The sequence below is a fragment of the Silurus aristotelis genome (assembly GCF_946808225.1).
Source record: "Silurus aristotelis genome assembly, chromosome: 5".
NCBI classification, from domain to species: domain Eukaryota; kingdom Metazoa; phylum Chordata; class Actinopteri; order Siluriformes; family Siluridae; genus Silurus; species Silurus aristotelis.
In genome coordinates, this window is record NC_139578.1 from 26,967,662 (window position 1) to 26,990,334 (window position 22,673).

Genomic DNA, 22,673 nt, shown 5'->3' on the forward strand with positions numbered 1-22,673 from the left:
TTTATAAGCGGAATATAAATGCGCTAAACTCTGAAGAAAGAAAGACTCTAACCCCAACCCTAGTCTGAGATTTATATCACCTTGTCCTTTATTAAATTACGCAAATTTCCCCAGCCCACCGCCCGCTGTTAAAAAAAACATACTTTTTTTACTTTAAGTAAAAAAAGTCTGTGATGATCACAAATGCTGAGCTTATAAAACTAGGAGCTACTAACCATATAGACTGTATAAGACTGCAGAAAGAACATCACTTATAATCTTATACTCCAGTACTCATGTTAGTTCTCACTCTCCAGTGTTCTGTATTGTTGAAAGATTTATGATCAAACTCTTGATGTCACCCAAATGAGGATGGGTTCCCCTTTTGAGTCTGGTTCCTCTCAAGGTTTCTTCCTCATTACATCTAAGGGAGTTTTTCCTTGCCACAGTCACCATGGCTGCTCATCAGGGACAAATTCACACCATTCACCTTAACTGTTGATTTGTGTAAAGCTGCTTTGAGACAATGTCTGTTGTGAAAAGCGCTATACAAATAAACTTGAGTTGACTTGACTTAAATTTTAAATTAGGTACATTTGGCTTCAGTAAATTTTTTGATCAGTAACTTTACATGTATTCAAGTAAAATTTAATAAAAGTAACAGTACTTTTACTTGAGTAGAATATTTTATTGCTCTTCCCACCTCTGCCATAACCATTTGTCCACGTGCCCACTCGCACAAATGTTTATGGTTATTGTTAATGATTCTGTTCACGAGGAAACAATGTTTGTTATGTTACGATCACAAAAAAATTTCATCGTGATCACGACAAAACAAGGAAGAAAAATATATTATATATGTATACAAAATGCGTGGCCTCTTAGGACTTTTGCAGGGTAGAGTTGTTAATCAAAAAAGAAAAAAAAAATAGAAAACCTTTAATAAGATGTCATTATGTCTTCCACTCCGTGCGGTTTCTTCTCGTGTTTGAATCTCGGTGAATGAATATTAATGGCAAGGACGTTTCCAGCACTTAAACACCAAAGGCTCTGGTCTTTCTCCAGAAAAAAAAGCAAGCAAGCAATGCTTGTTTTTCCATCCAAAGAATCAACAGGTCCTTAAGCCTAAATGGCTTCCCTTTAAACATTACTTCACCGATGCGCTTGTTAATTTTTTTTTTGCTCTACCTTAAAACGCATTATAAGAACTTCCTTCCTTTAAAAACCCAAAAAATTCCTTCGGCTTTTAATGAATGTTGGCTGTGTCGGATTTAACTGTGAGGCAGGAGCTCCGCTGCGGGTTAACAGTGCTTTCTCTCGTTTTTTTTTTTTTTTTTGCCAGATGCGCAGCGTTGGTTGGGCCTTATGAAATGTTAATATCTCGACCGCTTAAAATATATACCATCGCAGCTAGCGGAGGCAGCAGCACAGTTCCCAGGGCTATGAATGTGTGCGTAAATGCGTGTGTGTATATGTGTGTAGTCTGGCACCGACACAAGAACGTCCTGAGAGAGCAGGAGCAAGCACAAGTGTCACAAATATAAATGGTTTGAGAGGAGAGCATTACTCAGAGCTGCAGCCTGTGCCACTGCTGGCAAGAGGAGAGATTTGAACAAAGAAAACCAGCTTTTCAATCTGTAAAAAGGGGCTGCTCAGGAAACGGCTGTGTGAGACTGTGTGTGTCTTACGTCTAACATTTATGAGACGGCTTGAGCCATTGGTATGCTCAACATTATGAGACAAAACTATCCGGCCAAAGTGGTTTCCAAAATGTTGAGCTGATTTGACACATCCATTCTGTCTCTTTAGCGTTTCGCATAGATATCGGAATATGTGCCCTCTGGAAGTTTCCTTATCTCGACTACCTTTTGAGATTCCTTAAAAAAAAATCCAACTTCTCAGTAGCACCTGGTAGAGGAACCCCTTCTCGTGATCCGCGACTAAACAGTAACGCTGACATTCGCCTTTTGTTTATGTTATTCCAGCTGTCCCCGTAGCAGTAAAGTAACACAGCGACTACCAGCGAATTGGAAAACAACCCTGCGTACTTAAAGAACCTCGGAATAATAATAAAGCCCTATCTACGAGAGCAATCTGAAAGGCAGGAAATGGAGTCCACATTTCCATTCTGAGTGATGCTTGGCACGCAGCCTTTACCTCTGAGATATGATTTTGTAGGCATCTGGGAGGTAGCAGTTGATGTTTTCCATCTGGAAAGGGTCGGCGTCGCAGATCTTGTCGTCTGTGCGGCCGTAGTTGGCCGTCTCGATCATGATGACGTCACTCCCTGGGCATCGGAGGTCGATGGGGTAACCTTCGCACGACAGCTCTCGGCGTACCAGGCCGAACGGGAGAGCTGCTCGACTGAACCCTGCAGAACAGACCGAAAGATTAAGAGGTAAGTAACATTGGACAACAAATGTACTACACACATTGTTTATGATGATTATGTGATTGTTTTTTTCTTTTTAATTATCCAAAATATATGTTTTTTTTTTTTTGTTTTTTTTTTATCAAAGTCTAGGCAAATCATCTGGAAATCAGACCACTCGCAAAAAAAAAATCTAAAATCAAACACTTGATTCCTTTTTACATTTTACACCGTTTGGAAGAAATCCAGAGTAAATTGAGTTGACTGAGCAGTTGAGGGTTAGGGGCCTTGCTCAAGAGCCCAGCAGTTTCTTCTCGAGGGTGCTGGGCTTTAAGAAGTTACCACCTCCACCCAAACTGATCACCACACCTACTGTTGTAAGACTCACAAGCTCTTTTTGCTATCATAGTCAAGCAAAAGAGCTGGAAAAATGAACACCTCAATACATCCTATCAAACAGATGTCCATTTGTGGTCGTTTCATTAATTTCCCTGAGAAATATGAATATATATATATAGCTTTATGTTAAGTTTTAAATCATAGCCACGACCAGAATAGTCTTACTTCTATCTTCATTATTTATTACGATAGTTAGATTACAATCTAAATCCAGGCCACATGTTTTTCTCACTAAAAGCTTTATGAAAAAATTAGAAAGAGTAAAGGCTACTCACATCAAGCGTACCAACCCTGTCGCTTGAATTTCTTGAACTGCTTGAAGCTACGTATAGATTTTCTACATTTTCCAAAATATAGTCCCTATAATTTAAGAAACTATACCTAAAAAATAAAGCCACTCCTACACTTTATCCTCAACAAATTGGTAATGATAACAAACGGGAAACTCAATACAGCGAACTGTCATCCGGCACACCATCTATTTTCATTTGCATGTCAATGACTTCATAGCTGTTTCACCTCGACGACATTATGAACATGTTTCTTAATTTAGACCTGGAATGGATATCCAGGTGCCTGTGATGTGCGGCCGAATCTGTCCACACGGCTTTTGTGAGGAAAGACGATTAAATAGACATTAGCGGATGCCCTTCATGGTTGCTTCACTTTGACAAACAGTACCTCTTTCAAAGTGGCCAACGGGATCGTGTAATGCGCTAGGAATGCGAGATGCTACGAGTATGAGTTTGGATAAAAATGAAAAAGCTTGGCCATGCTCACTGAGTTTCAGAGGAAGGCGGATTAAAATAAACAACAGCAAGGAAGCGAGTGTTCAGTAAGTAAAAAGGAAAAGAAGAAAAAGAAGGAAAAAATTCTATGTTCGAAAAAATAAGACAAAGAGCTTAACCGCGACTGCAAATTTTTCTGCCGTAGATGAAAAAGAGTGCATGCGTTTTTTTCCCCCTTTTTGTCGTTACTCGATGCGGACCAGACGCACAGACGAGACTTTGATGACGACTTTTTGAAGAATCAGTCGTTTCAATCAAATAAACACCAACAGCATCAATCTATGAATTTCCTTTGAAAAAGTTTTAAAAGAATAAATAAATAAATAAATAAATAAATAAATAAATGATATAACAAATTCTCATGATCACAAAAATGATTATGCACAAAAAAACGTAGATCTAAACCCCCAGCCCAGTGACAACATTATAAAGAGATCTATTTTTAGATATTATTTACAGCTCATATTAAACCAAAACAAAAATTCTACACTTTTTTCACTGGTTTGGGAAAGGGGTAGCACAGAGGTTAAATGCTAGACTTCTAATCAGAAGGTCCTGAGTTTAAATCCCACCAGCACTAATCTGCCCCTGCTGGGCTCTTGAGCAAAGCCCTTAACCCCCAACTGCTAAGTTGTATGAATGAGACCATTCTAAGTTGCTCTGGGTAATGCCCTAAAAGTCAATATTTTTATTTTTATTTTTAAGTCAAATTCTTCAAAAAGTGCTGATATTACCATTTACATTTATGCCATTCGGCAGACATGTTTTAGTCCAAAAACTTAAACACTAAACTACCACCTCCCCTTTTCTATATTGATACAGACCCTCTACATAATTCAAGTTGTATAATAAAACATTATTCAACAAAGAAAACCTAATCGTTGTTATGCCAGTGAGATTTTCCGTAAGATGTTTATGTGACAGTTATGGAAGAAGTGTCCAGTGCCAACGCTTGTAATGAGACGACAAAGTCATAAATAAAATTCATAACAAAAAGATGACTGGCCAAAACGCGACAGTACAAGAGGATGGAAAGATAGACATGCTGTTAGTGGTAATATATATATATATATATAGGTCAGTCAATCATTTGATCCCTTTATCTGTTCTAAATGTGCCATAAATTAGAACTTTTCAAGTTTTAAACCTCGAATCAACATGCGCATGGACAAATATCGATGCTTTATGCAAATGTATGTTTATTATTAATGAATCCATACTCAACATAGAGCATGAAGACAAAACATGCTTGTAAATGTTTTAAAGTGATTATGGTGTTTTCAATGGCATAAATCATCAGGACACCAAACGGAAATTTTGCCCTGTTTCCACACGGACGTTTTTAATCGCCGGATGTGTGCATCATGGTGGATTTTGTTGTTTGATTTGAGATTTGGTGTATTGATAAAACAATTGTTTAGTGATTAAAAAATAATTTTTAGCTGAAAGGTTTTTTTTTTTATTATATATTATTAAAGAAAGGAAATCGTATGTAAATGTGTGTTGCGTTGAAGGTTTTATTTTTTGCCTCATTATTTTTTTTTTTGCCTCATTATTTGCCTCATCATTTATTTATATTACATTTACATTTACAATTACATTTATTTATATCATTTATTTGCCTCATAATTTATTTTTTGCCTCATTATTTTTTGCCTCATTTATTGTTTTATATTATATATATATATATATATATATATATATATATATATATATATATATATATATATATGAAAGAGGAAAAGTTATACAAAAGGCAGAAAGAGTAAACTAAGACGGTAGTGGCGAAGAGAGCGAATGAAAACATGTGCGAAAGACAGAAAGAGAGAGAGAACATGAATCCTAGCCACATGAAGTGTAATTTAATCCCTTTTACAGTCATGCCGATCGAAGGAGGGACCGTCTGGAGTCCATACGGGGGAAAAAATCTATACGCCGTGCACTGCAGCTACGAGCTCAGCCAAACAGCCATGCTTAGGGAAAAATTAACTGTTTGCCTCAATTGTGTTCCCCCTTCAACAAATGATTTGAAAAAGTTCGGGTTATTTTGTGAATGCCAGGCAGTGGCGACTTCAAGCGGAGAACACGGACGGAAAGGAAACAAACAAACTTATCATTCTCAGATCGTAAGCACCGCATGTGGTGTAGTGCAGGTCCTGCTATGAAGCCGACGATTGAGGAGACGAAAGAAAAAAAGGTAGAGCGGCTCCATTTTTACTTCAGAAAGCATAAGGAGATGGAATGAAATGTCAATAATCACAGTCGTTAGCAGCAACACTTGGTCCCAAGGGGGGCAGCTGCCATTTGTGTTTTCTGCTCCATGCTCTCCAATTAGCCTGCTCTCAGCCTGTTGCCTTGGCAGAACGAGGAAAAAAAGAGAAAACAACACGGAAAAGAAAAACTGCGAGGAAAAAAAACAATGCACTGCTCTTTTTTTTTCCATTCCGCCATTCATTCCGTAACCAGCTCACTTAGCACCCAAACTCTAATTACACCTTCGAGCGTAGGCCTGACACTACCTTCGTGCTGTCTGAACACCGAACACACACATGTGTATCTGTATTGTAAAAGCTGACCATTAGTTAGAGTGTTGTGGAGCACCGGCTCCCGACTGTCAGCTTCTCCACTGTGATTCTGCCAAAAAACTCTTCCTTTCCCTTCTTACTGTGTGTTTCTAGTCTGGTCTAAAGCTGTGCAAGTCAAGCCTGTTAGAGCTTAATTACACCAATCACGTCTCATTTACATAATCTGAAAAAGAAACTGTATTACACTGAAAATATGAGGGTTTTTTTTTTTTTTTTTTGCATTGTACGTGGCCTTTTCAAAAGCCTCCGAGCATTTGGGATCCATTTTGTAGCACTCTAAGTGAATGCCTTGTGAGTACCTAAAAAAGCATGAAATGTCTGGATTCCACTGTGCAGGAATGTCTGTTGGTTTTGAAATCAACATAGTGTAGCATAGTGCTGCATTTTTTCCTTTCGCTTCGGACACGTCATTGGACGTCTACCAAAAGACCCGCATGTGTGATGGCGGTACTTTGCTATGACCTTCTCAACGTAACCCGAATAGGAAAGCACTGCTCCGAATAAACAGATGTTTAAAAAGGAAAAAAATAATAATACAGATATGAATAGAATGCATTTTTTATTTTGCTGAAAAGTTTTACAAAGCATTTCGCTGAGATGAGATGTGTGCATGGGGATTGAAGTATCATGGGACGCCAAAAAAAGAAATAAAAAACGAGCGAGTGGGAGTGAGCGATATTTTTATGTTTATGCATTTATGCCGTTTATACATTGCTTTTTATTAACTCATTCAGAGAAGTTTAAATTCAGCTAAAAACTATTTCCAGAAAAGTTAAATTCATCAGAAAATGTTGCTATTGGGTATGTGTGTGCATCGGCATTAAAGTTAATGATGCGATGCATCGACAAATGTTTGCAATGGTAAAAAGCGATTTATTTATATTGAATTTTAATAGATGTGCTAAACTTTTAATATTTAGTAAGTGACCAATAATTTGTGGCCAATATTTAATCAGTAAATTGATTTCTCCTCGCTAATCTGTTTCTCAGCACCGCTACTGCTACGGGAATATGACGAATCACAACACCACGGAAACCGAGGCGTGTCCTGAGAGTCACATAGAATAAAGATTAACATGGCAGAGGTAGAGCTGCATCTTCCTGGAGACAGAACTGGAAAAGAATGTCTAGTTTTTTTCAATCTTTACTACAAATGCCTAAAAGTATGTGCTGTGTGTCTAAACCAATGAAATAAAAGCGAACTGTCCGCACCATATTAAATTGCATAACATCATATTTTTCTCATTACATTGTGCTGCATTGTGTTGAATCGAATCAAAATCGGATCGTCCTGCACTTTAATAGGGGTGAATCGTATTGTACCGTATCGTAGCGTATCCTATCGTATCAGTAGCTGCTTCATATGTATCTTTGATGTATCGTATTGGCTACTCATTAAGGTGCGAATCGCATTGGCCTAAGGTATGGAGCTGCACATCACCACATCCACTTCAGGTTTAAACAGTTTAGAAAAGCGATACCCCCCCTTTACAAAATAGTGCAAACTAACAGACTGATTCACACTTCGAAATGTCGAGAAGCCATTCACATCTGGAACAGCAAGCTGTTGAACTAACCCTGGCCCCTCCCTCGCTTCACCACAAAAGACTGATGAATAGCTGAAAGCTCATTCCTCATGGTAGGGTGTGACAGGTTTATCACACTTTAACGCTGTGCAGAGAGTAGGGGGACCGTGTGTTTCATGGCTTTTTAAAATTCGGAGGAGATAAAATAAAGCCGAACATATTGCCTTTGAGCGGGGACCACCCTTCATCGCAGCCCCTCCCTTTCCCTCCATCTCCATCTCTTTTGGCACTAAGGCTACTCGCATCCATCAAACGTATGTGGTCTGATCGCAAACAGCTGTCAACAGAGGGCCTAGAAATTGATGAAGCCCCGATGCTGGAGTGCAAACCTCCCCCCTACCCCACCCTGTGCAAGATTCATGTCTCCGAGGGCTCGGAGGCTAGAAACAAAGTTAAATCAATAACAGGGACAGGGGAGTATCTGGACTAACCTGGGAACCCATCTCTGACAACTAATTACGATGCCATTCGGAATCAGGCAGTCAGTTTATCAAGCCCGACCTCTGGGTCAAGATAATCCGCCAGCCGCGAGCGCCGAAAAACACTCCACTGTTTCTGATAACACATCTCACTAAATCTCAACTGTCACACTGTGAATTTTTTTAAGCAGTTTTATTTGCATCCCGCTCTACCGTACGAGTGCAAGGAGCAACTTAGATGTCTCCGAAGTTCAGGGAGACGTTCCAAGCCAAAACCTAGACGATACCTTATGGAAAAGCTTCAAAACACATTCCCTTTGGTTATTAACTATCAATTCTTACATCTGCAGATCAGATTGGTGGGGGGGATGGGGGGTTCGTATTGCTTGGAGGGTTCAGCCAACATGCCTCCAACTACCGCTTTGTAACAAATCAAGCGCCGAGGTCACCATGTATTACAATCTGCCAAAGACTAAACTCGTACTGAGCCATGACACTTTCTCCTTGTATGGTTCTTATATGTCTCTATGCTACTGTATTCTTATATTTATTAAATAAAAAGTCTTTGAAATGGCTGTAAGCTTTCCTCTAATTCAAAAGTTTTATTTTAATTTTGAGTACCTGCATATTTCTATAAACCTGGCTAAGTCTTTAGCCTGAACAAAACAAGAAGAAGCAACACTGAAGTCTGGGCCAAGTGATTTTGTTATCTTTTATTTTAATTTCTCTTTTTTACTCAATTGTAGTACAGAAGGGTACCCAAGATGATAATTTATACATTACATGGAATGCTCGCTCTGATTTACCATGGCAACTGGCCTGGCTATGACATAATTGGCCGTGATCCCTCTTCTCCCAGCCTATTGACACAGACCTTATCAGGCATTCTGGTCACTGGCTGGGAATCGTAGCTTTTCTTATGACTCTCTTTGCCCTGCTCTCTAAGCTGCCTATTGAGCTCAAGGCAAGCAGGCAGCAGCCAATACACTCCCACAATTGAAGCACATTCTGGACACCGCTCTCGTTTTGTTTGATCCGTGAGCACCCTCTATTATACAAATGTTGTTTTCCCCCTATCAGCATCCTTGAAGATCAATGTTGCACAACAGCTCAGAATATAGCATTCTATCAAAGAATGAAAACGACGACACAGAGAGGCAGTGGTATACCAATCAGATTCTTCGGATCTCCTGGCAGTTGAAGAGCCAATCAGCGCACAAGAGGACCAAAATGCACCCTGTGCAACGACAAAAACCCAGCGGACCGACAGCCAGCACAACTCCATGCTCAGGGGACTGCAGTTACCTTATTTACAGTTCGGCATAAGCTCCGAGCTTAGCCAAATACGTCGACTTCATGATTATTATATTGGACTTTTCCATTATGTCTAAAGGTTCTTCAAAATTAACATATAGATTAAATCTTTTTTTCATGAAACATCATGTATTTTGTCTTGATCCTGTGGAAACTCTGCTCCTTTTCCCTATTGTGTAAATATTTTCAGGAATGGGAAATAGGCAGGTGTGTGTGTGTGTGAGATGCTGTCGAATTTCATCATGTGATCAATTCGGCTGTGTTGAAAAACGCTCTGGCAGCCAAAGAAACATAAAAGTGGGGCACAAAAGTGAAAACTAAGCAAAGAACGTAAACAAGTAAGAAATAAACTTCCAATAATGGATAGATGATGGGGGGAAAAACTATAGCTAATAAACCATCACAGAATTAGACGTAGTTAATATCGCGCTTAAGCGTAGCTTGAAACGCTTATTTTAGCTCGTTTTAATTTATCTGTGATTATACTGAAAAAAAAGTCCATCTGATGAGAGAGTAACCTAAGGGAATTTGGGAAAAAGCAGAAGATTTGCAATTATTTGTTCATGGATGTCATGCTAAGGTTAAATATGGTGTGTTTTTTTATTATGGTGCTACATATTTGGAAGTGTTGCATGTGCAAATATCATACCTTTGTAAATTATTTATTGATTAGTTTGTACCCATGAGGACGTGTAAGAATGAGAATAGATGCTTATCTTTGTATAGTTTTGCTTATTTTTGTTCTTTTTTTGGGGGTTAATTATAATGAATATCGCTGATTCTGCAAGAGCATAGAACGCTATGTTATTATTCGGGCCGAAAAAGTGCACCGTTGCCTATTATCTGGTTAGGATGAAAGTACAGTCTTGTCATTAGGTAATTAGTTTCCTTGGTGGGCACAATGGAGTCCCATTTAGGCTTAATTTCCACCTCGTTCCCAGCGTTCCTGGGAGGGGCTCCGAAAATGACGATCCCGATCAGCGCTAAATAGATACTGAAGAATGAATTATGGTGTTTTATATATCTAAACGTTTACTTAATGCCTCTTAATTTGCTCTATACAGAGAGAATTAGATTGCTGACACATAGGATGAGGTCACTAACCTTAAGAAGAAATGAATATTGTCTTGTATGACCTCATCGTAAAGCCGAACAGAAAACACTACTCCAACAAATGAATATTGATTGCATGTGTACGTATGATCCTAAACGATGACAAAGACCACTAGGCGATAGCGACCATGAAGTGTCCTCACTTACAGATAATCAAAGCAGGGGTAAAGTGCACTTATTTCAGTGACAGGGAGCAGATAGCCGATAGAGGGGGGGGGGGGGGTGTATATTAGTAAGAACATGTACTATAGATGTAAATCAATGACTAATAAAAGAGGTTTTAATAACTTTTATATTGCTTTGAAGTAATGAACCAGTGAGTCAAGTCTCATTTCTGCTTTGCATATATCATCAATGTATAGGCCTCGCTTTTATTTATTTATTTATTTATTTATTTTTAAATGTCCCCAGACCACACACAATCGCCTAAGGATTGGTTGAAGGAGTGTGGTGTGCACAATAAATGAAGCTATCCTCCTCAGAAAGAATCGCCTGTCATACCCGTTCTTGACGAGTACCTCAGAGCATCTCCCCTCAGTGCAACTGATCATTGGTGTGCACCCAAAGGAAAACATGTAATACTGCACCACCTCCACGTGTGTGCCCTAAAAAGAAATATGAAGTGGTAATATTTTATTCGTTCTAAAATCCACCACCATTGTTTTTGTCCTACAGGTATTAAGCGGGAGGTGATTCTCTTTACACCACTTGGTAAAAACTCCACCGTCCACTGGTTTCTCACCACTGATGCAGCAGAGTTGTCACAGCATTCTTGGAATTGGCATGGTCCTGAGTTACACTAAAAGCCTGATGCGTAGAAGGAAAATAAGGACGAAGAGAGAGAGCAGTCCTCCAGAGGGTTTCGGTCTTGTACATTCTCGAGTCTGAGTTACAGCTGGAAAGCCGAACAAACTGTGACCACATGGTGGGATAATCCAACAGCCAGTTCATCATGCTATCACCGGTCTGTATTGATTGAGCCGAGCTCTCCACCAGAGTGAGCTGATGGAATTGGACGCACTGAAAATATTAAAGAACATGATTTACTCTGGCTTTTCCTTTCAAAGGACAGGCAGTAGTAATACAGGCAGAAGAAATGCCATCATCCACATCCATGTGAAATGCAAACTAGAGCAGATCTTGATAATATGCAGGTGAAGTCTTGGTGTTTTCTATAAAATATTTATTTTTTCTGCATCCATGAGGATGTATAATTTTATATAATTTTCCATGGTGACAGGACTTCAAAACAGACCTTTGAAATTAAATGTACAGGATTTAAGTTATCCAACACCTTAGGCATGTTCAACTCCCTTCCCAGTTGTAAAGCTGTGATGGAGAGTGTGGCTGTGTTTTAAGTCACGGTACTGACTGTTGTCTGTGATATTCCTGAAATTGTTTCCCCTGTCATAGTCAACAGTGGGGTAGGTGTGGGAGGAAAATTGTTTCCCCGTCATAGCCAAGAGTGGGGTAGGTGTGGAAGGATTTATAGGAGCTGCCAGTGGAACAAAGTCAATTAAGGACAAGGAGTTACATCCATGGAGGTTGTTGGCCAAGGTTATTACCATTAACTGGTAATGAAGGAAAGGCATTAAACTTGTTCAAAGAATAGGTTAAACTTGTTTGCCCCCTCCTTTAGCCACTCCAGCCGTGCCCCTATGTCTTTTTCCTGTTATTATACTCATACATCGCCAGAATCCCTTGTCTTTCAATTGTTCCACTTTTCTGTCTTTGGCGTGCTTGGCCTCAACTCGGTCTTCCACCCTTTTCCTCTCAAGATAACATTGATGCCCTTAGAACTCCGTGCCTTCTTTTAGGGAAGCAATTGACATCCGCTTTAAAGGTAATAACATGTCAGATGAAGTATGATATAGGTACATGAACATAGCTGCATGTACCCCAAATGTTTATCTCACACTGTATCCCATAAACCAGCATGCCTCTTAGTGCTGGGAAGCTGACAAATCCCAGGCTCATAGCTTCTTGGCAACAGAGTGGGCGAGGTCTAGTCCAAACAGAGGCTCCAGGCTTCGGGCAACGGTTGTCATTCTCTATTAACGCCCATTTTGATTGGTCTTTGTGGCTGTGGAAACGGCAAACAGCTGCATGCAAATCTGTCGACAGCCGCCTCCTCTGTCCCCCTGGGGTTCTTCCTCCATTGTCCTGGACTCCAACCACTGCAGGAGACAGTTCTCAAGGGAAAAAGGATGTAGAGAGGGAGGGAGTGTTGTCTTTAGAGGAGGATGAGAGGCCCCACTGTGGGCACAGCAGGGATTCCTCATGACTGTTTGTCTTCTTTGTCATTCAATTCTCGATATTACCAGCCGGCAACATCTTGGAAAGAAAAGGGGAGTCGGAGAGTTAAGCGCAGCCCCCATCATGCTCCTGCCTTCATAATCCAGCCTTCATAATAAGGAGAGCTTATGATTTTGTACATGAGATGAAGTCAAGAGCATCTAAGCACTATACAACAGGCAGGGAAATTCAGAAGGTGTTTTACAGCTTCTTTCTGTTTAGGCACAAGCTCAACTTTGGCAGATAGTTATCAAAAAAAAAAAAGTACTGTTTACATGATCAACCAAGCTGAAATGAATTCCACAAATCAATGTGCTACATCCCTTTGACACAAAAAACAAGCATATTCAAAATGATCTCGCTAGAAAGCCATTTTAAAAACTCTGATACTCTGATATACCTCTGATACCAAATTGTCGACTCTGCATTTTTGGACATGCAAAATATGGCACCAAAACAATTTGGGCTATCCCAGTAATAAAATATGGCATAATAGTGTGCTATTAGGGTAAACTGCGGACCCACAATACATGTGAACAGCCTGGATTTGAGAAGTAATTGTCAGCAGAAGACTGGCATTATACTGAGGAAACGTCTAGCCATGTCACAGGCACAATGCGGCTGGCCTGCCATCTCATGTAACATTCATGCCATGCTGCACTACCTTGTGGTAAGCAGTTACTGGAGGAAGCCAAGAGATGAGATGACTAGCCCTGAAGGCTAAAACCAGCCTTCCCGTCGAGGTGCTATTGAGAACTCTGAAATTCCGATATATGTGTTCGGAAATAGCACTGGAGAAAAACGCGGGAGCTCGATCTGTGGCCAGAGTCCATTTTCCTGAGGCTGATCTTCCTCCAACCGAGCTTACATGCTGCTAACAATGGCTTTGTCTCAGGTTCCAGTCACTCTTGATTTGTATTCATGACAAAAAGGTTTTCTTTCTCTTCATATATCTAACCTGCACAGTTCGGCAAAAAAACGGAAAAAAAAGTTCTGCATGACAGACAGATCGTTCATACTGTGCATGTTGATTCGTGTCTCTTGAATGAGAAGTGGGGTTTTTCCCCCACTTTACTTCTCCGGCTGAAACTAAACATGGTAGAGGATAACGCTTCGGTGAACTTGCCAGCACGAATGTAGGTCTTGTCGCTGCGAGTTCCTGGAATCCACCTGATTTGAGCTTGAAAACTCACAGGTAAAGGTGAGAGAGGCCTGCCAGCACTGGCCACCATCTCGAAACAACCTCTCCTCATGCAGAAAAGCCGTGGGTGGTATATGTCTCATGCCAAATAAATGCTCGCTTTAAGGTTACGGCTGACTCACCTGCAATTCAAAACAACTTATCAGAAGGTGATAACATGTCTGATGGCACTATTTGCCCTGATGAAAGCAAAGGAGGTGTATGTATATATAATTCAGGTAATAATTCGATATACGCAAGTTGTGAAAAAACGCCTAACTAGAAAAACTGCTAATTTGCTGGAAATCATATCAAATATATCCTCACTATAAACAAGTGTCACTTCCCACCTCCACCACTACCTTACATGCTGGCTGTGTGAGTTTCCCAAAGCAGTGGATGAATCATAAAGACCCCACGCTCGTAATCCTCAAAAGATTATGAATGTAATCCATAATAAGGTTCATCACAAAACCTCATAGAAATTACAATCATTAGAAGTGTTCCAGGAAATGAGATGGCTTTAGTTTATTGTGCCTGCATCTCCATAGGGAAAAAAAGCCTTTGAAGTTCTGAGACAAAAATCTGTGTTTTGCTATAACCTACTAATATGTTAAAACAGAGACACGGTTGATTCATTGAGTGATTGACTGAAAGTTAGATTTTTGGTGTACTAGTTCTATACTAATCTAGAGAAAGGGGCCTGTAAATAGAGATGCGTAAATGCAATTTTTGTAGGAATACAAAATGGTTGCTGGAATCGTTTATAACTTTATATTATATTTCTTTATATGATGTTTTTAACTAGTTATTTAAGTTATTGTGGATCAGCTGGGTTGCATTGGAGAAGGGTGTTTTGTTTTTGCAGGGTGTATTGTATTTGTATATGATTAATATTTTATGCTAAATTCAGTATATGAATTTAGATGTGTTAAATTCAGTATATGATTTAAATTAATGCTAAATTCAGTATATGAGTTTAGATTTGTTCTAAATTCAGTATATGATTTGAATTTATGCAAAATTCAGTTAATGAATTCAAATTTTATGCTTAATTCAGTATATGGATTTAGAGTTGTGTTAAATTCAGTATATGATTTGAATTTATGTTAAATTCAGTATATGGATTTAAATTTGTGCTAAATTCAGTATACGAATTTGGAGTCATGCTAAATTATAAGCATACATTTTTAATCAACAATCTAATAATATACAACGAGAATAAAAAAGGGGTTTTAAAACCACAAACAATGAACTTAGCGGCAAAAAACTGAACGCGGTCATCAAATAAACGGCATTCTTTCTTAATTTTTTTTTAAAGCAAAAGTTACATTTTTTGTTAATCGTGTTTTTATGTTCCTTGTTTGTTTGCATTTGCTTGCACAAGGCACTCATGGAGGTGGGCTTAATAAAACATTACTCTCTTTGGCTCAACTTGAAGAGCATAAATAAAGACTTGAACGAACCTTTAAAAGCCCTAATTAGCATAATTGTCTGAAAACCCTTTTTTGCCTGTTTATTGTTTTAAATGTTTCTCTGCATTTTTCTGAAAGGTATTTTTTAATACTATTGACATCAATTGGAATCCATATTCTTTACAGCTGTAAGTAAAGTCTGGGTTTGTTTGCACAGCGTCTGAATTCCTTGTTGTCAATGACCAGCAGTGTCTGAAGTTCAAGAATAATGTACTGAGTAAGAGCTGTAATTATTTTCACTTTTTGGCATCAAGCCAGTAGTTGCTACAGCGTTGGTTGCTGTATTTAGCTGCTAGCAATCGACTCATTAATGTAATGTAACTGCAATTTACTGCATTATCTGAACCTACTGCTCTTTTTATTTTTACACAGCATACTTTATATTTAATGTTTCATGATTAATCCTATCCTTCAGATCCCGGTCATTCATCAGAGTGCCAACGTACACTCGCTTTATATGATATGGCATCGCCTAGTATCAAATGTTGGTATCAGGGCCTTTTTTGTTTTTTTTACAAGTACGAGTAAATGAGCACGCCATCGGACTGATACCCGATACAAGTATCGGTATCACCAAATCCTTAATTTGAGACTTATCACATTATTCCCTATTCCATCATATTCATATTCGTCTGACAAGCCTCAGTCCCAGCGGGAGTTTTTGCTTGCTTTGCTTTTTTGATGCACATCATTTAAACCCTGCTTATTATATTGATAGCAAAAGTAGTGCATAAACCAGCAACAAGACTCTAAAAAATGGATGTGAAATGGGGAAAAAAAATTTGCTCAGTGTAAAAGGTGATCATTACCAGAACTGTGTTTTAGCAGCACACAAGATATCTGACCTGAGTGCTTCTTTCAGGCTGCAGACCAGTCAGGGATTATCATCTATTAATGAGGCTCTAGATTAGAGGATTTTATGCAGCTAAATAAGGCATTTCCAAATCTATTTCTTTTTTAAATAGTTCAATCTCATGCGATCAATTCATCTAGCAAGATCTCAGGATCGACATCGGCACCATAGGAGGTGTTCTTAAGTCCTAAGAAATGCTAATAATCAACAGTTAAAGGCTTTTAGCATTTAATGAGACCAAATGAGATCATTTAACTACAGAGAAGTGTCCCGAGTTCATTTGAACGCAACATAATTTTGATTAACACTTTACAGCATGGATAAGAAATGTGTTACACAACAAGCCTGTGGTGCCTCAGGAATGAAGTCGAACCGCAGCTAGTCATTTAGTTCATAGTAAAAATAATAATTAAACGCTATAATCTATAGGTTTTCTGGGATGCTCTGAGCTATGCTGCGCTGCTATAATTACACCATTAGGTTTCCAGTGGAAATATCGAATGAAACATTAACCTAAAATGAACATATGCGTGCCACCAAATTCTGCTAGCACCACGGGAACATCGAAATTGCACATCTGTCAGAGTTCCATGACAAGTTGAAATGCGTGTTAATTAAAATACGTTTTGTCCGACAGAGCTCCGGATTTGGATTGTTATTATCACTTACAGAAACGCGAGTTAGCAGCACCCCGCCTAACCTAAAAGCGACGAAAATCCCACGGCTGCAAATGCAAACATCTGTCACCTGAAGAAACAGTGTCTGATTGGTTAAGTGTCCCACCGGCTTAGGACTTGTGACAATGTGATACTCTCAGAGCAGACCCCGAATTGGAGGAAGTTAATAATTAAAAACTGTTCTATAGGTCATTGTTTATGTTTCTTATTAATCCCCCTCAAAGGGCCTCTTGGTCTTCCAAGCATGTCCCGCAGATTTCCGAATAAATACAGAACACAACACAACCCTGTGTCAAAGCAGACACGAACCGTGACGCCAAAACCGAGGCGTCGTAAACCACGTGAACCAAGACGTGTTTTGTGTAAACTGCTCAGGACCTCACGTTAATCATCAGCCGCACTTAGCAAAATACGTGAAACGATGGTGACGCCACATCGCCCGAATTTCGTCAACATGTCGCCGTGCATACGCTTCAAAATCTGAAAGTGTGAATGTTTAATGAGGTGCACTTTAAAGAGGATCGCTCTGAATCCCTGTTGGAGCTCGAGAAGAGCCTCTCTGCATGTAGCAGGCAGACGAACGTCTAAATCGAGAGGCCTGCCGCAGATACACGGGATTTAAATGTCAGTGGAACCTGGGGCTTCTATAAGGGTCCCTTGCCATTTTGCTTTCGATAACCAGGTGGTTTTAGAAGGAGGGTTATGGGGGAAAAAAGTATTTAAATTGCACCTGGCCTACTTCTGTGAGCGTCACACCATAATGTGTATAGTGTAGGAGTTTGAGGTAGGGTGCAAAACGTTTAAAAAGTAAAAGTTTGATGTGTTTCCTATATGAACCCTAATAAAAAAAAATGTGTGGGGCGAACTTTATGCAAATAAACACACACAAAACAGAGGCGAAGAAAATTCGAAAAATTTCAATTTTTTTCTACTTTTTAATCACACGGTTTAGCAATCACAAGAAAAGCAGCAGGATTTAAAACAGACAGGAGTAATAGGATACAGGTGGAGATGATTAACTCCAACAGGAAATAATGACCTTGTATTGAAAGCGGAAAGCCAAATGGGACAAAACAGGAGTTCTTTTTTTAACCCTCAAGATTGTTTCACCTTCCAGGCAAAGAGTGGGTCCTTTTGATCATATACTAATACAATTAAGTTTTTTTTAACAGGAAACTATGACCATATATGGAAATTGGGATGCCAATCTGTTTTATGTCTCACAACAAGACAATAATGACAAAAAGTGGGGAAGCCAAAGTGGAAAAATCTACTCAGCTCTATGTTTTTAAATGATTAATATTATAAATCAGATTCACCCTCAGGAACCTTTGACTATACAGAATGATAAATGAGTATTAAGTAAAATAATATTGTTAACTTAAAATCTTTAAATATCAGTTCACTATTAAATTATAAAATTTATTGAAGGAAATAAACAAAACAAAAAAAAAAACCTTACGAGCTCCAGATACTGGCATGTGTGTGCTCAGGTGCGAGTGTTGCAAAAACTCAAAAATCCCTTTTAAACCCATTTAAACATGTGCTGTCATTGTCAACACTCATATCTCCTCTTGTTCTCTACTCTCCCCATGATTTTCCGTGTGAATGTTGTCTTAATTGCAGTACGTCCATTTTAGTGAAACGTCCATTTAAGTAAAAAAAAAAAAAAAAAACAAATAAACAAAAAAAATCAACACATTGCAATTTCATTGGATATGGCAACCGAACATAAAGGTTAAGTGTGATCATCGCCTAACACACACCATCACAGAAGCACAGAAATGAAAAACAGGCCGGATCTCTCGATAATGCACGCTGGAGTCTAACCCTCAGCCCTAGGTACTCTCTGTGGGAATACGCTACATGGAGAGGTCAATGGTGATAGCGAAAATCAAACAAGAACAGCCTTTGTGCGTTTTTTTTTTTTTCTCCCCAAAGCACTTTTTTTTTTTTTACCTCACCCTCCCTTTTTCACAGAGCAAGAATGCTGGCTGTATTTCCTAAGCTGCAGTGGGCCGGATTATCGAGGTATGTTTTTTTTTTTTCTACCGGCAAACCCGTCTTGCCGACTCTTTTGTTAGCAGGTGACCCTTGTTCGGGTGACCTTTTATTCCACTCCTGCTCAGGAAGAAAAGGAGAGACATCATGCTTGGCTGCAGCCCACATGGATTACAAGTACAGTGGCATACACATTGTGAAGACCAACCTTGCCTTGAAACCTGCGTCCCTGTCTAATTAGCATTCCGCTCTTACAATATGATCAACGCTGTCTGTGTTGCAGGGGGTTTCACGTGAAACCTAGATAGATTTCCGACCTCTGGGGTAGTCCGTTCATGCCTGTGTGCCTGATTTGGGATATTTAAACACACTGAATTAACACATAGGGGGTGTCTAAAGACTAAACGCATTTTTTTTCCCTCAGATGCATTAAGCGTTTTAGTTATTTCATTATGAGAATGAAGGCATTAGAGGCCTTGCGGTGAACACGGGGCAAATTTGAAAAACCAATTTCGTTTTATACCTTCGCGTACAACGCGCTTTTCATTTCACCCGCTGCCTTCGTGTCCGCCGAATTTCCGGCGGAAGAAAAAAAATAATATATTGCCAATTTTCGTTACGAGCGTTTCCATACTTGTTTGGCGCCGTTTTTCGAATCCGCGATCTTAATCAAGAATTCGCAGTAATAGGGGCATTAATGAAGGAACGTGTTCTTTGCGGCCTTGACAAACCGCGTGTCGCGTAAACATCGGTTTACGAGCGCGATTATTTCCTGTAGTCACGAGCGCATCTTGACAGCTTGATTAAAGTTAAAAGCTTCTTCTATACATTAAAAACAATATACGCCGTTGTTGTTACAACTGCCAAGGCGGGCAAAGCGTGGGACGACTGGAAAGTGACTCTGAGGGAATATATTACTGTTAAGTGTTCTTTTATGTCCATCCACTGGGCTTTTGTTCTGGGCTCATAGTCATACAAAGATCATAGCAACTCTTTAAAGAGCGATTTTACTCTGCACTTTATTTTGAGTGCAGGCCATGGAAAAAGTAGACACTTTGATTCAGGGAGAGGGAAAAAAAAAGCCTTATGTAAGTGGTAATCTGCAAACTCTTGGCTTACACACTGGAGAGGCAGCACAGCCCATGGCAGCTAGGTTAAGATTTAAGGTGAGTCTTAAGTCCCTGAAATCAAACTGCCACAAGTGGCGTCTCGCAAACCATTAAATCCGGCGTCTGTTCATCACCCGGGTGTAAAAATCGAGCTTTTTTTACAATCAGATGTAAACAGATAATAAAGAGTGCTTGAGGCGACAAGCGGCAGGCCTTTAAATCCTCCCGGTTTTACCATGCTGATTTCCGTTTGCTCAGGCTGACTCTTCTCTAAATCTGAGCTTGACCACATACGGGGCGATATTGCATTTCATTTTCCTGTACGTTGGAAAGGGAGGAGGAAAGGACAAGGAAAAAGCCAGATTTCCTCGCAGTCAGCTCGATAGCTCCTCTGGATGGCATTGTTTAGAAAAAAAAAATCTCACTGCTTTTTTCTTTCCTTTCCTTTTTTTTGCTTGCAGCGCATCAGAACGATTTTTCATTCTCTGCAGCGTTTTATAAGCTTTGTTCCGAGTTCGAGACGGCGCGCTATCGCAGAACGGGTCTGTCAGCTGAAAAAGATTCGGTGAATATTGAAAATCGTTTTATGTGCATTTGCCTAAATACACTTCAGTTCGCATATTCAGCAGGCTTTATTGTACAAAAGTGACTTGATTTCCCTTTTTTTTGGTGTTTAAAAAAAATAAATAAAAAATAGGCTTTTTCTTCGAGGCGGCATTTGGTGCGATAATAAAAGAAAACAGACAAAACCCCGGAAGCAGTCGATCTGATAGAGATGTTTCCATCAGGATCTGTTTTTTTTATTGAAGCACTCTGCTTTAATTTCCGCTGGAGGGCTGAGATAATGAAGATCAGAGAAAAAGTTCGACGCAAACGAAAAAACAAGACGTATCCTAGGCCTCTTGTTATAAATACGCTTTACTCGGTGACACAACAGGAACCTACGTCTCGGCAGCGAGGGATGCCAGCTGGAAAGCTTGTCGCGGTGCAAAGGAGCGTCGGCCCTAACAAGTTCGTCATGGGCGGATTGTGGCGCAGCAGATAGGGCCGGTCTTGTTTCATGGATGATTTCCACCGGGCTACAATGGATAAATCATATTTCTTACATGCTTCTATTCGGGTTGTCAGTGTATCGCTTAACTCTCACTGTGGCGATAATTCGCAATCGCCACCATCACGTACCCCTATGATTCAAGGGTTGGGGGCGACTAAAGCAGCTACAGCACAACAAAAGCAAATGGGGCGTAAAAGCATGATGACGGAGTGGACATTTATGGTGGAGAACAGATGCCTAGCTGTTTTTTTTTCGTAATGAGAAATAGAAATACTGGCTCGCTGCTCAATGAGCTCCAGCGTGCCGGAAGCCATTCTCGGGAGGAAGTCACGTCAAGGCGTCCAAGAGCCTTGTGGATTTATTGGTCCTCAAAATAAAAAAATTCAATTAATACCAGGAGGGTCACTGATTTATTTGAGTGGTAGGGCACATAGGGAGGCACAGTCAACACCCTGAAGTTTCTTCCTCAGTGGCAGCAGTTTTGAGGAAAAGCGAGGGTTATTAGATCTTACAACCGTAGCATATAATGTCAACATTGTAGGCTACAAACCAGGAACCCCTCCAGGAGCCGCAGTCTATTTTAATAGGTTTTACTCAAATATTTTTACAAGCCAAAGTTCATAAAGTTTATCTGATCCAATTCCAGGAATTCCATTGGTCGTGTCAAATAACGTGCGGTTTCGTTTGGCTTCTGTATGCACCGGTTGGTTTCTTTGACACCATTTAAGTCGTCCACCTGGACGGATCTTGTGAGGATTTTTTCGAACACCGTGGCACAACCAATTTCCTGTCAAACACTGAAAAGGATGTCGGCTGATTCCGAGAAAGAGAAGAAATATATTTTTGCTTATAAAGCAGCCAGGAAATGCAGAATCTGAGTCACAAGAGGCAGGTGTTTTCGACCTATTTACACGGCTGCTATTTAATTCTCAAGCCCCTTTATTTCCACAATATATTAAAACACCTCCTGCTTTTCCAACCGCTTACAGACTTGGCAAAGAAACCGGACCCAAGCTGGGCAGGCGGCTTCCAGCCTTTTGTCCGCCATCCAAGCCTTTTTGAAAACCCATAACAAACATTGGTTGCGGGAATTAGCGCTCATTCTTGTCGACGCTGAAACGATGGAGATTTATTTCATCCATCTTTGTGCTGGCCTTGCAGTCCGGCCATTCAAACGATGCAGCGAGATCACTGCGGGGCTTCGGCATGAAACATGCCCCGGTGTCTGGTACAACACACGCACAGCACAAAGCAGCTTTTATAGAATGTAATTATGCAGATTTCCACCGGCATGGCAGGAGGCAAAGACGTGCTAGAGATGCACCTTTAAGGATGCCCCGTCTTTTTGTCGCCGTGACGTCGACGTGTCTGGCTATGAACCCGCCCGTCACTAAGGAACTCGTCTCCCCCGTTGTGCTCGAGCTCTTTAAGGCATGTTTAAGTTTTCCTGAACTAAAGTTGTGAGTATGTCTGAC

General features: G+C 40.0%; 1 protein-coding gene across 13 annotated transcripts in view; it reads right to left on the reverse strand.

Moving 5' to 3' along the window:
- Positions 1–22,673, reverse strand: part of adgrl2b.1 (adhesion G protein-coupled receptor L2b, tandem duplicate 1) — a 143,173-nt gene that overhangs the window by 87,939 nt on the left and 32,561 nt on the right. For all 13 annotated transcript variants that reach the window (XM_083542572.1, XM_083542568.1, XM_083542569.1 and 10 more), the window contains exon 3: positions 2,137–2,350. In XM_083542572.1, the coding sequence (XP_083398698.1) occupies positions 2,137–2,350 (214 nt within the window). The remainder of the gene's footprint in view (positions 1–2,136; positions 2,351–22,673) is intronic.